This window comes from Pagrus major, chromosome 16 (genome assembly GCF_040436345.1).
Source record: "Pagrus major chromosome 16, Pma_NU_1.0".
Classification (NCBI taxonomy): domain Eukaryota; kingdom Metazoa; phylum Chordata; class Actinopteri; order Spariformes; family Sparidae; genus Pagrus; species Pagrus major.
The window spans coordinates 1,524,238-1,541,322 of record NC_133230.1 but is presented as its reverse complement, the minus strand read 5'-3'; the positions used below and the strand labels follow the sequence as shown (position 1 = coordinate 1,541,322).

The 17,085-nt window shown below is 44.1% G+C and overlaps 1 protein-coding gene across 1 annotated transcript in view; it reads left to right on the top strand.

The window, feature by feature from the left end:
- npas3 (neuronal PAS domain protein 3) overlaps positions 1–17,085 on the top strand; it is a 263,350-nt gene that overhangs the window by 172,036 nt on the left and 74,229 nt on the right. The window contains exon 5 of the mRNA XM_073483920.1: positions 14,054–14,143. Within this exon, the coding sequence (XP_073340021.1) occupies positions 14,054–14,143 (90 nt within the window). The remainder of the gene's footprint in view (positions 1–14,053; positions 14,144–17,085) is intronic.

The window sequence follows — 17,085 nt, the reverse complement described above, 5'->3', positions numbered from 1 at the left end:
GTGTGTGTGTGTGTGTGTGTGTGTGTGTGTGTGTGTGTGTGTGTGTGTGTGTTTCAGTGGTTGATTCGTTCACCGCCCATTGCAGAAAAACCAAAGCTTTCTTTTTTCCTGCCATCACTCTCCATTGTTGTTTCTCTCTCTTTTCCTACAACCTCCCCACTTCATTTCCTCCCCTCTCTCTCCTCTCTCCTCTCTCTCTCCCCTCTCTCCCCTCTCTCTCCTCTCTCTCCCCTCTCTCCTCTCTCTCCCCTCTCTCTCCCCTCTCTCCCCTCTCTCTCCCCCTCCGACAGCCACTAATAATAACGCATGAAGGCAGTCACACCAAATGAAGACAAATGCCGTCCACTGCTTTCGAATCATAATCTCTCTCTCTCGCTCTCTCCCCCGTTCCTCTCGGTGCTCTCTCGTCCGCCGGTCTCGCCCCCCCACGCTCTCGTCCTCCGTCCTCTGTTCTCTCCGTCTTCATCTCTGCGTTCGGCTGCAGAGTGGGATGTCTCTATAAAAACCTCAAAATCTGATCTTGTACGCTTCGCTGTTCATCATGAAGAAAAGACGAAGCTGTCCGATGTGTTCAGAGATAAAGTCTGAATGAAAACACGAACAGTGAGTCCTTCAAAAAACAAAACAATCAAAGATCCATCAGTAGTTTTATTCTGAGACGTTGATCACAGCACAATGTTTTTTGCAGACGGAGTTGTCATTGAATTGTTGCTGAAATGTTGAAATTTTAGTTTATTTCCGCACATTTGAAGGACTTAAAATTAATCCCACCTCGAGGCTCATTCAGTAGCTGTTCTTGGTTAAAGTCAGAGAAATATTCTGATCATTTTCAGCTTCATCATTTTATTTTGTGGTACTGTCCGGTGCTGCAGCTCCGTCCGAAACGCTCTGTTTGTAGCTCCTGTCTCTTTAAGGCCCGCCTCCTGATTGCCCAGTCTGCTCTGATTGGTCAGCTCACACATGCCTGACCCAGCACCGCTAACAACAACAACAGATCAGCTGAGCTAAACCAATTCTCACGTGACAAACTAGCTGCGAGGCGTAGACTATGCAATTGACGTTGTGAGGGTAGTGTGATGTCACAAAGTCACAGAATTTAAGATGAGGCGTTTCAGGAGCAGAGTTTTCTGTGGGAGAGAGGAGCTTCGGTTGGTGCTTTCAAGACCTTTAACTGCACGAGAATGTGAAAATGACTGAAAAAGGATAAAGAGACGTGATGTGGAGGATTATTTTGGCATTTAAAGCTCTAAACTCTTTCCAGGTGACACAAAACAACATTTAATTAAAGGAGTAATGGTCCAGAGTGGATACAGGGTTACATTTAAAGGACAGTTCAGCAGAAGAACGAGGATTAACAAGCCCCTTGGTGAATCTGTGAAGCACTAACGATCATCTGCATGTATTTTGCGAGTGATGAATCATGATTGCGGCGACTTCCTGCCGTTTCCTCCCAGTCGCACCAGCTCGCTCCGCTTGTGTCGCCACGATAAAAACCCATTTCCACCACCAGCGCAGATTAACAAATACACGGCTGAATGGTAATGTTGGCACCATAACTGCGGGGATAATTGATTAAATGAGCATTGTAATTACATTTTCTCTTCCTAATATTGAAGATGTTATCAGTGTATCTTTTATCATTAAGTTAATCAGGAACTAAGACGACATTAAAGAGAACGAGCGAGCATGTGATTACAGAGAGGGAGAGAGAGAGTGTGTGTTTTATTAAATCTTTATTGTTCTGGGCCCTTCAGCACAATTCTGCTTTCTTTTGATGAATAATTGTGTGTGTGTGTGTGTGTGTGTGTAAGATACAGTACAGTGGTAAAATGTGTGTGTCCATGCGTGTGATGATAATGATGTGTGTGTGTGTGTGTGTACGGTGTGTGTTGTATCCATTGACAGGAGTCCCCCTAGTGGTCAAACACAGACAGAACGATAAATCTCCAGTTTCTGTAGCTGTCATAGTGTGTATATGTTGTGTGTACTGAAGTGTTTCCCAACTTTAAATTCACAATTAAAAGTTCACAATGAAGACAAACTTTGCTTTGATTAATTTGTGATGTATTAATCGAGCTGCAGCGTTGCTAATTAGCACCGCAACCCAATCGTCACAATAATTGTTAGCTGAGTACGTTTCTGCAAAAACCACAGATGAGTTCAAACTTGTTCCCCATGACTCCTTTTTTTTTGCCTCTAAAAACGACTTTAAACGTCTCCAGTGATGTGACCCATTTGATTGGTCACATGATCTGGTCCACCTGTAGCTGTACCTACGCACAAGGAGCCCCATCTCTGAACCCTTACAGTGTGCGAGTAGACACCTGGACTACAAACATGGCAGCTGACGTAAACTTCAATCACTTCCTGTAAAGCAACAGGAAGTCAGTTTTCACAGCCAGAAATCAAACCCAGCACGAGGAAGAGACACACGTCTGTGCATCTGCTCTGTGTGTGTGTGTGTGTGTGCGCGCGCGTGTGTGTGTGTGCGTGTGCGTGTGTGTGTGTTTTGGAAGGGTATCCTAAGGTTAAACTGCAGAGAAACAGCATCCATCTGGAGAGCATTAAAGAGATTTATCAACACTCCTGTCCTTGAATCATACAACACATCTCGTGTGTGTGTGTGTGTGTGCGTGTGTGTTTGATCACAACACACCCACCTCGTTTGCAGTGAGGAAGTCCCCTACACACCTCATCTCCATGGCAACAGATTGAAAGTCCATCAAAAACTACGCTGACCCGTCAAAATAAAACACCAAACATCAGAATGAAACGAACAGTCCAATGATTTGATTCATTCTTGACTTCAGAGACATCAGCTGATGAAACTATCTCATGGTCCACTTACTCGCTGGTACTGGAGCCTTTGACCGTATCAGAAGGTCTTCATCAGCTGTAGATGTTTGAACTTTTAGTTTCTCTGACACCAGTTGATTTGTAAGAACTCAGCAATGATAATAATAATTACAGGTTTTGTTTTGCAGGATTCAGAAAACTCTTGAGCGGGTCGAAGGATTATTTATCCTCAGATTAAACTCCGGTTCAGATCTGATAAACAGTCTGATATGAATATTATCGTCTCTTTTACTGATGTTTTAATATCTGCAGCGTCCAGCTGTCGCTCTGCAATACACACTGCTGCAGTACACCAGAGAGAGAGAGAGGGCTGTGGTCACTACTGGACCTCCACACTGACTAGATTAGGACCTGTAACACACACACACACACACACACACACACACACACCTCTTCAGGGAATTAAAGTGATATTGAGCTCTGAGCAATAACTGGAAGAGTGGAATTATTACTCCAGGGCTGTCACTGTGTGTGTGTGTGTGTGTGTGTGTGTGTGTGTGTGTGTGTGTGTGTGTGTGTGTGTGTCGGTCACCTGTCCACTCGTCGATTGTTGCTTTTGATTAAAAATGAGGAGCAGCTCCGAGTGTCCGCAATATCCCTCTGATGCCGTTATCTCTCTCTCTCTCTCCTGCTCTCTGTCTGCCTCGCTCGACCTTCCCTCCTCCGACCGCCTGCGTGTTGCTTTAAAAACACGTCGCCGACATGAATAAGAGTTTTTTATAAGAGCTTCAGGAACTTGCAGTCTGATCACAACTATTAAAGGTCCAACTATCTTACAAACTGGACCTTGAAAGCGTCTCTGTGGAGCTCGTGGGTGGTGCTGGAGGCTATTATGTTAGCGGACTCCATCTCTTAACTAACATTAGCTAGAGGCGCTGAGACGCGGGAACGTGTAGAGGTCACATCCTTTGGACCGTTGCGGGAAAATCTGACCCGACTCCTTCACAAAGACATCTTGTAGGCAACAGAGAAAGACGGGGGACGTCTCAGTCTTTACAATCCGCTCACATATGGCGAATAAAAAGACATGTTAACTGTGACCGTCTCCAGACACAACGTCACAGTTAAATTTGCACAATTTTTCAGCCTCAGATTGTTGAAACAGAGCAGCTCATACTGCTGGAACAAGAATAATAAGTTAGCGGACTAGCCGGTTTGTCTGTTGACCCGACTTTTCTCCCAAATGTTAAATACTGTCTCATTTATGATTTCTTCCTGAGAGGGGAGAGAATATCCTCGTTGTCTTTCTCCTGGCTGCTTGTCATTACCGTCCTGTCATTAACACTTTGAGTTTAGTTTAGTTTATTCTTCAGTACAGCTGCTGACAAAACATCTGTAAACAGCTGAGCGAGTTTGTTTCCATCTTCTCTCCACTCCCCTGCTGGTGCTCAGCCTGCCAGGCTAGCATGGTTCAGTACAGAGAAGTATTTCTGTTCCTGTATCTTCTTCATCTTAAAATTCACTTTGATGATGAGCTGACTAATTGTGATTTCAGTTGTCTTATAAATTATCGTCATTTACTGCAAAACCCAAAACAATGAATCCACGATGTAAACGCTTCACGCAGAGATGATATTTTAAATAAACATGTTGGTTCTCATTATAAACAGACTACAGTATGAAACACATTTGTTGTCTTCCTCTTCCTTCCCCTCTCTCTCTCTCTCCAGTTATGTACTTTCCTCTCTCTCTTTCCAATATTGACATGTGTTGACCTTTCTGAACCTTCGTTTCCCTCAACTCCTCCTCTCTCCCCCCCGACTCCCCCCTCAGCTCTCCGTCCAATCCCCCTCCTCCTTCCTCTCTTTCCTTTATTGACATGTTGACCCGTCTGCACCTCCCTCTTCCTCTTCCTCTTCCTTCCCGTCTCTTCCTCATCTCCTCCCTCTCTCGATGTGTCGGCATCTCAGATCGCTCTTCCTCCCTCCCGCCCTCCCTCCCTGGAGCCGCCTCCTCCTCCTCCCCTCCCCCTCCTCCTCCTCCTCCTCCTGGCTATTGATTGGTTCATTTGATAGTTCTATCACCAATCAGCATGAAGTTGACCTTTTGGACTTGGCAATGATAGCAAGACGTTGAGTGTGTGTTTGTGTCTGTGTGGAAGTCGATTTGTGTGTGTTTGTCCTTATATGGATGTGTGTGTGTGTGTGTGTGTGTGTGTGTGTGTGTGTGTGTGTGTGTGTTGACCTTTGCAGGCAGAATGTCAGCCCAGCTCTTGATGCAGCTTGTCACTGCATTAGTCGGACAGGAAGCAGTTCAGCTCTCAAACAGGAAGTTCAAACTCTCCCTGTGACTGACAGCCGGCGGCGTCATGCGACCTGATTTGCAAACCGTCAGATCCTCAGTCTGTCACTTCCTGTCCATCACGCCAGAACCACCGACACCAACGGTTCTGGTTCTTAAGTTGAACGTTCGAGTGATTTAAGAGAATTGCTGAGTTTCTCTCTCAGGTTTGTTTATTTTTGCTCCAAAACAATTTCTATCTTAAATTAAATTGTCATCACTTTATAAGTGAAGAAACAGATTTTCATTCTGGATCAGCGCTGAAAACTTCGTCTGTGTCTGGTACTAACACGCCCTGTTACACTTTCAAAATAAAGGCACCGACACTACTTGGTTCAGGACATTATCATGGTTTCACTACTTTCTCAAAGCCGCCTGCATTGGCTATCAACTTCACACAGGACTTGAATCCTGGTGAAAGTACCGTGACCGGCCCCACCCCGTCCTGATGAAGACTTTTTGACTCTTCATACTTCGTCTGTCAGCAGGACGTGAATCTCTGTGGGTGATCTTCTGCGACTCAGACTGATGGAGCAGTAACAGAGGCCTCATGAAGCAGTTTTATGGAGAGAAGACAGGTTTAGGATGAGAATATGAAAATGTTTTTGCATGTTAAAACATTATTAAATCTGAACTGTTGAGAGATTTACCCGAACTTCCTGTAATGTGACTCTTCCTTGAATGAGCAGAGTCATTTATCAGACCTTATTGTCACCTGGCAGAAGTCCAGCAGAACCCGGCTGGTTTTTAAAAAAACAACAAGCAGCTGATGAAAATAAAACCAGGCAAATATTGTGTTTACAGGAGCTGAGGGAGGCGTTTATTGTCCCCGTGCAGCTGACGATCTGCTGCTCCAGTTGTTGTTAATGTGTGAACTGGGAGCAAACTGGGAACCAAATGAGCGAACTGTGCCTTTAAAACCCAGAGGGTCCCGCTGTAAAGAGCCATATGGTGGATTCAAGAACACACGGCGACTCACGCTCACCGATTCAGACTGTTTACATCTCTGAGCTTTACGTCGTCTTTCTGTTTCTGTAGTCTTAAAAATCATTTTAAAAAGCAGATTCAGGATGTTTATCATCACAGAGGAGGAAAATATATTTATTATATAATATTTATGTCCAAAGTGTCTGAACGTCTGAGCTTCAGAGGAGCACCTGAATGCAACATCCACTGTTTTATATGAAGTGATGGAGATAAAATAAAGAAAGAAGAATCAAAAAGTAAACCGGATAATTATTTAAGGATCGGAGGCAGGAAGAGATGGAGTGAACAGCTGTTTATTACCCACAATTCCTTGCAATTCTCCTCCATCTTTCTTTCCCTCCATCCTTCCTGTTCTGTTGCTCTTTATTCTCATATTTCTCAGTAATGTCCCTCCTCTCCCTCCATCCGTCTGCATCATTCTCTCATTTCTCTTCTTTTGTCTCTCGATCTTTGTCTGAAGCTTTTTCTCTCCCACTCCAGTTTCTGTCTTTGTTTCTCAATATGTTTCTTTATTTTCTGTACATCGCTCCCCGTCAGCTCTTCAACTCTTATTGGCCAGAATCATGTGGACCCTCCTCGGCCAGGAGTCTTAAATCAAATCAAATCGGTTTTATTTATATAGCCCAAAATCACGGACGGAGATGGTCCGACTTCCCGTGAGAAATAGTCGTATTTTTTGTCGCCACGAAAACAGCTGGAAACGTCCACAGAGTTCCCTAAAAACACCCAGATTTGATGACACAGAAATACCTGCAGGTGTCCTTAAAAATATCCAGAGGTGTGACTCCAACTGCGGCCGGCTGTGTGGCAGTGGCGTTTGTTTCAACATTTGTAAGCGTGACACCGCTGGATATTTTTAAGGAGACATCGGGACATTTTCCAGACGTGTTTGTGTCGACAGAAACGAGTATTTTAAGACAGAACATGATCTCTTCCTCACCCTTACTGAGTGGTTTTTGTTGCATAAACCTAACCAGACCATGAGCAGAGCGTTGTCACGACATAAAACTGAAAATTAAATGAAAAGAAACATAAAGTTTTAATATATCTGTGCAGCAGAAACGAACAGTCCCAGTAGAAAAACACTGCAGGCTGCAGCAGCTTCAACATGGACCTCCTTCTTCCTCTCTGTTAAATCATTTCTGTTGTTTTCCTTTTGTTTTTTAATTTTTCTCTGGTGCTCGTTGTTTCCCCTCTGCTCCTTCTCCCTGTGTCCATTTTCTTCCTCCATTAATCGTCTTCTTCTTCTTCTCTCTTTCCTTTTTAATCACCCTCTCCTCTCCCTCTTTGTTTCTTGATTTCTTTATTTGTCGTTTTCCCATATATCAGCCCCCCCATTTGCTGTCCTTTTTACAATTCATTTGTTTTTCTCTCTCTCTCACACACACACACACACACACACACACACACACACACACACACACACACACACACACACACACACACACACACACACACACACACACGCACACTCTGTTTTTCCATTTGTCATTAAGAGGCAGGCAGCTAGACAGTAACATTTAAACCGCCCGTTCTGAATGGTTAAAAGATGGCCTCATCTGTTGTGTGTGTTGTGTACTCGTGTGTGTGTGTGTGTGTGTGTGAGGGCGATCGATGCAGTAATCTGCAGGAGGTGGGAAGCAGAGAGGGAGCGAGCCATTCAGCAGCGCTCGCTAATCAATTGCAATTCTTTCTTTTACTGTCTGAACGGCCAGATTTAGACGTTTGTGTGCGTGTGTGTGTGTGTGTGTGTGTGTGTGTGTGTGTGTGTGTGTGTGTGTGTCTGTCTGTCTGTCTGTCTGTCTGTCTGTCTGTCTGTCTGTCTGTCTGTGTGTGTGTGTGTGTGTGTGTGTGTGTGTGTGTGTGTGTGGTTAATTCTTTCTTTTACTGTCTGTGACCTAACATTTAGATCTGTGTGTGCCTCTAAGTGTGTGTGTGCAAATCTGTCTTCTGCTCTTTATGGATTTCTTTAAGTGTGTGTACTCAGGTGTGTGTGTGCGTGTGTGTGTGTGCATTAATTGTGTGTCCTGAGGGGGGCGCTGCAGGAAAAGGCATGGGGTGATTTACAGATTTACACTTCCTTTATAGCTCCTTCTAGTTTTATTAGCATCTGCTTAGAAATCCCTAAAAAAAGACTCTCCTCACGTGTGCAGAACTTGCCTTAGAAACTTCATGTTTTTAAGTTTTCTTCAGTATCACAGTGATGCAGTGATAGCTGTCTGTACATCCACAGGTTCACTGCTAACAGGAAGTGCTAACAGCTAATTTGGCAAAGTGTAAATGGAGTTTTGAGTTTATTTATATATTTTTTTGTTTGTTTTTTACGTTTTAAAATCTCCAGCTACTCCAGTTGTTCAAACTTCACCTGACTTTTCATCAGCATGGAGGGAGGAGATGATGACACATACAAAAATTTTAAAAACCTTTAACCTGTGCAGAAAAAACACTGAAACGATCTTAATACATTATTGATTATTCTACTTTTCTTTGACTTAACATCTGTTGAGTTTGACCAGACAGAAACGAGCCTCTTGACGGTGTGACCTGCAGATTAATTTAGAAAATAAAACTACGTGTTAGTTTCAGCCCTAAATAAATCCAATCGTTAATCATCCGTTAATTATGCCCTTAAGAATGCATTAATGACATCACTGCCGGCGGTGAGATGAACAGTTGCTGTGGTGTTGGTGTTGTTTGAGGCTTCAGCTCGGCTGCAGAGCGTCAGTGTGGCTTCACACAGTTATATTCTGCTTAATAGAACAAAACATTTCATTATGACAGAGGACTGAGAGACAGGAAGCACACACACACACACACACACACTCACTGATACACACTGACACACCTCCACCTCAGTGCCACACACACACACAACACACACAACACATCAATACAATCCGTCCACACACAGAATAAAATAAATAAATGTACAATCAAAATTGCAATTACCTGCAGAATTTGTGAAGGGTAAACAAATCTGTGCCTCACTCACCCCCTCTCCCCCCTTCCTCTCGCTCGCCCCGCGCACACACACACACACACACACACACACACACACACACACACACACACACACACACACACACACACACAGCGACGCAGAGAGCGGCGTTAGCGTTCTAGTTAGCATGCTGAAATGAATACAGTTAGATCCAAAGCAATTTCCTTTTATTTATCTTAGCAGCCGCGCATAAATAAAGGCAAGGGCATCCAGGCAATTAGCATAATTACTATGAGGCGGTCAGACCCTCTGTGATTTCATAAAGACACACACACACACACACACACACACACACAAAGAGGCTGCTGCCACAGGGTGAGTGTGTGTGTGTGTGTTTTACAGAGAGGAGAAGAGATAGAGACAATGACTCTGTGAGTGTGTGTGAGCATGTGTGTGTGCTGTTTCTGAGTGTGTGTGTGTGTGTGTGTGTTGGTGCATGACTTTTGCCGTGTCCATTTGTTCCACCTTGTGTGTTTTGTTTGTTTGTATTGTTTCCTCATTTTCTGTGTGTGTGTGTGTGTCGTCCTTGGTCTGTCTAACACACACACACACACACACACACACACACACACACACGGTGATACATACTAACATTTGGTCACATGGTTGCACATTACTGCACACACACACATCTACAGTCCCAGTGTGTCTGTGTGTTATTAATATGCAAATACAAGTGAAAAACAACAGAGGGCATGAAAAACAATATCCAGCTCACAGACTGAGGTCACGCGTTACTGGACCTGCTGGTTTCAGTACTTCTACTGGTTCTCCTGGTTCTCCTGTGTGTAATATCAGGTTGGGTTTGGTCTCAGAACGTAAATACAGAAGAGTTTTGACAACAACACATCGGTGTCATGGTTTTGTTTGTTTGGTTTTTGGATCAGGCTCAGATCGAGCTCTGATCCGAGGTCAGGCCAGGTCCAGAATCTAAGTTCAGTGCAGCACCGGTGTTGTAAACGATGTCTGAACGTCTGAGCAGACCTGGTGCTGGATTTCTGATAGATCTGAGCTCGAATCACGTTTGGTTTCAGCCTCGCGGTCCGCCTTGAGTCAGGCTTGAGCTCGGCGCAGGGCGGACCCAGATCTGTCTGTGATCCGGTTCAGACGAGGCTCGGACAGGGCAGAACTGAGAAACTCAAAAAGGTGCCAGGAAAAGTACATTGGAGCAGTGAACACCTCCTGCTCATGATCTGCCCCGACCTGATTGAAATTGAAGTCCTGTAAAATTAAATATATAAGGATCTCGTTGGTGTCGTGGACCTGGAACACCTCCGTAAATTCAGTCCTCCGCTGTTGTCTGGATCACAGCGTTAGCTTGGATCTTGTTTGGACTGGGCTGGGTCCAGAATGTCAGGCCGGTGCAGTTGAAGTATTCTGTTTATCTGACATCAACGTGTTGGAAACACGGGACTCTGACCCAGAAGTTTGGGTTTTGTGTCGTGTTGTGACATCACACAACCATCGCCGATCTGTTGCAGCGATGATGCTCGAGAAACAATAATTCTGATGTAGGAACGGCACCAACACGGCGATATCAGACTACTTATTATGTCACATCAGAGCGTTTCTTCTTGCAGTCAGCTCAAACACACGTACAGCTTCCCTTCACGTTCTCACAGTCTGAACCTGCTTCTGTATCTTTAATTTAAAAGGTTTTCCACTTTTGTTTCGGTGCCGTTGCTCCTGCAGAAAATGTCAGTAACCGTAGACGAGAATGTTGCGTTTCCGAGTGTTACACCGACCTTTGTGCATCTTCCAACCTTTCACTGACCTTTCCGGACCCGGCCGACCTTGTACATAATTCCTGGTGTAAACTGAAAGAGTCAGAAGAGACGAGCATGCAGCAGAAACAGTGTTTGGCCCGAGCTGCTGCTCTAATAATCTGAGGCCTGTTTAACCTCTGGGAGGCAACCTGGGATTTAACGAAGCAGTCAGCAAGGTTATGTTTGTTTACAGCTACATCTGTGTGTGTGTGTGTGTGTGTGTGTGTTAACATCAGCGTCATATCAGCATAATTTACACACACACACACAAACACTCGCTTCCACCTTTCAACTCGCTTTCCAATTCTAATTAATCCGTTTTAATCCCTCTGAAATGGGCAGATTTGCTTTCCTTCACCTGGAGCTGCTCGATGCTAAAACCTGGACCTCAATCAGACGAGATGATAAAACTGTAAAAAAGAAAACACAGATTGTGATTATCTCCACATCTCAGCCTTTTCCCACTGTTGTGTTGTGTTACTTTGAAGGGCCAGGAAGTAATCCATGACCTACAGAGGCTTACTGGGTGTTTGTCACCAGCCTCCATCAGGGAAACTCTGGAACAAATACCAGAAAATAGAAGGTTTATTAGACGACATGAGGTTTTTACATGAATCCTTCAAACATTATCTTCACACGGATGCTTTCTTCTTTGGCTGAAACATGGAGCGACACGTCCTCATACCTACACAACTGGAACAAAACAACCACACGTGCCCGTCGGCAGGTGAACCAGACCTTCAGCTTCACCTGGTTAAAGAAATGAAACAGTGACGGGCTGATTGTGGTTTAGACACCAAAGCTACATGGTTAGCTTTAGGAAACGTTCATGGTTTGGGTTGAAATGAGGATATTACGTTTGTAACTTAAAGTGGAAACAGACAACCAACCATTAGCCTCTCCAAAGTGGTGTTACTGTTGGCTTAATTGTGTTACGTAACTCAGTGTTGGGTGGAAAGTCTTTGGCGGGTCTTTTCAAATCAGTTTAGGATCTCGGACAAGCTGAATGGAGCCATTTTATGTTTTTTGGGGGTAGCTGAGGTAGCTGGAGAAAAAACAACCAATAAAAAAACAAAAACTCCATTTACACTTTGCCGAATTAGCTGTTAGCACTTCCTGTTAGCAGTGAACCTGTGGATGTACAGACAACTGTCACTGGATCACTGTGATACTGAAGAAAACTTACAAACATGAAGTTTCTTAGGCAAGTTCTGCACATGTAAGGAGCGTCTTACTGAGGCTTTCTAAGCAGATTTATGGAGTCATCATCTCCTCCTGATGATATAAAGTCAGGTGAAGTCTCGTAGTCCACAGAACATTTCTGGAGCTTCACAGTAAAACAGAGTTGCAGCGTTCTGCTGAACAGCTGCAGCAGCTGGAGACCTCGATGCTAACAGTTTTAGCTCAGCCGCTACAGTGAAGATTTCATCTTAAAAAAGTGTGTAAATAACATGTTTCTGTACCTCAGCTTCTTCTAAAACACAGTTTTGCCGTGAAGCTCCAGAAATGTTCTGTGGACAACGAGACGTCCCCACAGGTGTCCACACCTGGACTCCGGTTAATCCTGTTGACACACACAGTCTCCCGGATTATAACACGCTCAAAGGGTTTAAATGTCATCTGAGGATAACTGACTTGTTAGAGGACAAACACATTTCACGTGGAGGGCGACGACATGAAACACAGCGGTCTGGACCCGAGACACAGATATGGACCTGTGTGCACGTAACAAACAACACACTGAGCAGACACACACACACACACACACACACACACACAGGATGAGTCAGGGTGTGTGTTAATGAGGAGCCCAGCATGGACAGACATTGATGAGGCTCGTTGACGATTAACATCTCATTAGCATCTCGTTAGCTGTGAGGGCAGACGTAACGGACACAGGCAGAGGAGCACGCACACACACACACACACACACACACACACACACACACACACACACACACACACACATCAGTATATCATCTTTGTCTATCAAAAATAAATAAGTAATAATTAAAGGAGATGTTTCATCTTTGTTTTTCTTTCTTTTCGTGTTTCTATCAGTCGTCCATTTTATGTCTCCGTCTCAGACAATTAATATTAATAAGAGAGATACAGTCATACATATATATTCAGAGTCTATTCAGAGTGGATGTAACACACACACACACACACACACACACACACACACACACACACACCTGGCGTATCCGCAGCAACAGTAGGGGACCATATGTAATTAACCTGTCTGACCTCAGGAGTATTAATGCCTGTGTGTGTTTGAATCAGTGTATTGTGCTCATGGAGTCGAGTGTTCAGCCATGATCTTCACATAATGACAGCATTAGACACACTCACATCTGTGTGTGTCTGCGTGTGTGTCATTGTTGTGTGTGTGTGTGTGATTCGCTGCTGAAGTCGAGTGTTACGCCGTGATCTTCACATAAATACACCATTAGACACACCTAGATGTCTGAGTGTGTGTGTGTGTGTGTGTGTGTGTGCAGACAGTCTTACCTTTATCTGATGTGATAAGACTCAGACCTCCTGTGTAGTACTGCAGTACTACTGCACTGTCAGAGGAAACAGTACTACCAGTACTGCAGTCACAAATCCATTCGGCCATTTTATCTGAGCTTTTCTTTTTGAAGAGGAGGGTCCATGTGCGCTGCTCGTGATGCTTAATGTACGTATGAAGCAGAAATATTTTGTAGCAGCAGTTGTGAGTGTTGCAGAAAGAGGGCGCGAGAAAATATAAACATCTCACTTCCCAAAAAAAAACACAACGTAATGTATGATGTACTGTAAGCCGAATTAACAAGAGGGCCCACATAATTAAGATTTTATCATAGACAGTGTTTCATAAAGTCTATAAAGTTTCTCTTAACTCAACAACTCACAAAAGTGAGTGATTTTATAATGGAGTCTGGGGAATTTCTCTCCCTTTTCATGTATTTGTCTCCCTCTCTTTATTTCCTTGCTGCAGCACGTTGGCCTTCAAGTTTTCCGTCTGCTGTGGAGCAAAATATTAACTGTTAAATATGAGTTACTCTCATCGCTCAGATGATTGTTTTTCAGGTTTTATCGTCTTGTACTTTGAACCTTCAGTTTGTGTGAAGTGAGTTAGAAGCTGACGTCTGTCCTCTGTGTTTCTGTCTGTCTTCAGTCTCTGGACGGGTTCGTATTTGCACTAAACAAGGAGGGACGCTTCCTCTACATCTCTGAGACCGTCTCCATCTACCTGGGCCTGTCACAGGTAAGTCCCACACCTGTCCGTCCGTCTGTCCGTCCGTCATGTCTCAGTTTTTATCTGTTTCCTTCTTGCTTCTTGCAGATTCTCCGTCTGTCTTCTCTCTCTCTCCTCTGTCTCGCTCTCTCGTCATTACCAAAGACAATTCCCAACAAATTAAGGCTCATTTCAAATCTCATCAGCACGTCGGACGGTTGTTGATTTGTGCAGTGAGCGACGACGCATATTTTATTTCTGTGTGTGTGTGTGTGTGTGTGTGTGTGTGTGTGTGTGTGTGTGTGTGTGTGTGTGTGTCGGGGACACTTCATTGTACTTTGTCAGCTTGGTAACGAGTTCTGCGTCTCAATTGTTCACTCTCCACCAGTTTCCTGTTAATAGAGACAGGCGGTCCATCCTGAAGGTCGACACATCGACCTTGGAGGCGCTAATAAGTCGGTATTGACAAGCTGTGTGTGCGTGTGTGAGTGTGTGTGTGTGTGTGTGATTCAAACTGCCACATTGTGTTGTTCATCTCACAGCTTCTGTCAGCTTGTGTGCAAACTGCCAACATTAGGAGAAAGACACGCTCCGGCTGAGACAGATTTGATTTGATATGTTTTAGTTTCATGTTGAAGAAAAGTGTGTGTACTTAGTTTTCTAACTGGTTTCAGACGCTGCGTTGTCGCCGTTCAAAAGGTTTTCTGTTTTTTTTTAAAAAAAAAGCTGCTGTTAATCAGTTAAGTGGCACATGTTTGGAGATTCCCACAGTGTTTGAATGCACCACGGTACAACAGTGAAGGTGTCAGCATGCCAGACACCATCTGTCTGCAGACTGCTGCACGCTGTCTGTAGCCGCTGATGCGTAGCGCCGAGCCCAGCCGCTGCACTCTGACACCAGGTCGTGCTTTTTGTAAATCTGCAGCAATCTGCAACTTTTTTCACACTTCTCGCCGAAGATGAGAGGAAAGTTTCTGTTGACGTGTGTGTAAACTGACCACTAATCAGCTGTGACACTGGAGTTTGTGCTTCACATCCTGTTTCCTGCCAGAAGTCAACAGTTTTTTTGTTTTAACTGGGACTCAAAGACGTCAACGTGACTCGGGACACATTTTTCTGTCCAAATAATTTATATTCCTTAAATAAAATAAGGAATCAAAAACAGCTTTCTCATCAGATGACTCCGAGTTGTGAGACGTGTTTCCTCTTCTTCCTGCCTGCTGTTGTTGGGTGCGTTTGTTTTCATCATCAAGCGTCTCCACCTTCTTCCGTGCAGTCTCCACCCCTGGAGGACAGCGAGCGCTCCCTGAGTGTCTTTATCAGTCGTTTTCAGCTGAACTCAGATGATAATCAATAAGTTTGATTGATAGTTAAATGTTTTATAGTCAACAGAGAGATCAGGTTAATCCACAATATTATATTATATTCCATTTTCTAACGTCCTTCTGCGGTTGTAACATTACTCTGCACAGACAGTAACAGAGTAAAGAAGGGTATTACTTTCAAATAAAAGTAACTAGTAACATGTAAAACATTACATTTAAGAGGTAACTGGCCCAACACTGGAGCTCGTTTGGTTACAGACGTGTCTTGTTTCTGTTCACACTGTAAACATTCACTCAGCAGTTTTCTGAAGAAGAAGAAGAAGAAGCTCATATTTACCGTCTGCGCCTGAACATACATTATGCCTCTCTCTCCCCCCCCCCCTCTCTCTCTCTCTCGCTCGCCCTCCCTCCATTAGTTTAATGTGAACTCTTGTCTCTGTGAATTAGATATCGGACGCTCTCAGATATCAGAGCGAGGGAAAAAAAAAGGGCCAATCAGTTTACCAAATTAAGGAGGAAGGCACATCACTCCTCCCCTCCTCTCTCTCTCTCTCTCTCTCTGTCACTGTGTCTCTCTATCTCTCCCCCCCTCCCCTCCTGGATTAATTCTCCACAGAGATTGATTGATGATTTCTATCAAATAATTGATTAATTGTCAAATTGGGTCCCCCTAAGCTTTTTCCGCCAGCTCGGCTGAGCTGGTTATCTTGTTCTCTCGGCTTTTATCAGCTGCTGAAGAAGTGGCACGCCGATTAAAAAAAAAAAAAAAAGTGAAAGACAGAGAGAGAGAGAGAGAGAGAGAGCGAGCTTGTCTTTGCCTTGTACGAGTCTCACCCTGTAATCCTACATGTGTACACAGAGTTCGTCAACCTCCATCCTCTTAATTGCTCTTCCTTCCTCCTCTTCTCCTTTAATCACTGCCCTTCCCTCTCTTCACTTTTTTTTTTTTTTAAAGAAGAAAATATATCGCTAATTATTTTTCAACTTTAATTAGATGGCGGCGTGCAGGAGAAATGGCTGGGTGGCGGCGAGGTGAGGGGGGGGGGGGAGTCTTTTTTTTAAGCCTTTTGACAAATTGACGAGGTTATGAATTTTCTCGCTCGGTGGCCGGCGCTGAAACAATCTCCAGGCAGATTTATGTGTAAAGAGGATTTGCCGGTTTAGCTCGTTTCTTTGCCGTCTCGTCGGGGAGACGGCGGACGTGGACGGCCAATCAAACAGGCCGTTAATAGAGTCATTAACAAAGAGCGGAGCTGTAATTAAACACGGCCGCTGAGTAAAGTTAGAGTCCCTCCTCCTCCTCCTCCTCGACTCCAACACACACTCCTCTTCTTCTTCTTCTTCTTCTTCTTTTTTTAACTTTCTCTCGTTTTTTAATTTTAATTCTCGCAGTAAAAAGTTGACGAGCTGCAGTTTGTTATGGCGGCCTGTCAGCGAGGGCGGGAGGAAGTTTAATCACGACTTTATTAACGACTTTATCAGTTAGAAATACAAAAACATCCAGAACCGACAGTCACAATCACACACAAACACACACAAACACACACGAGACCTGTTTCCGTTCAACGTCTGCACTAAAAGTTTGGATGTTAAATGAACTGAAGCGGTTGTGATGAACTCGTCTGTAACTGTGGTGCATTGTGGGAA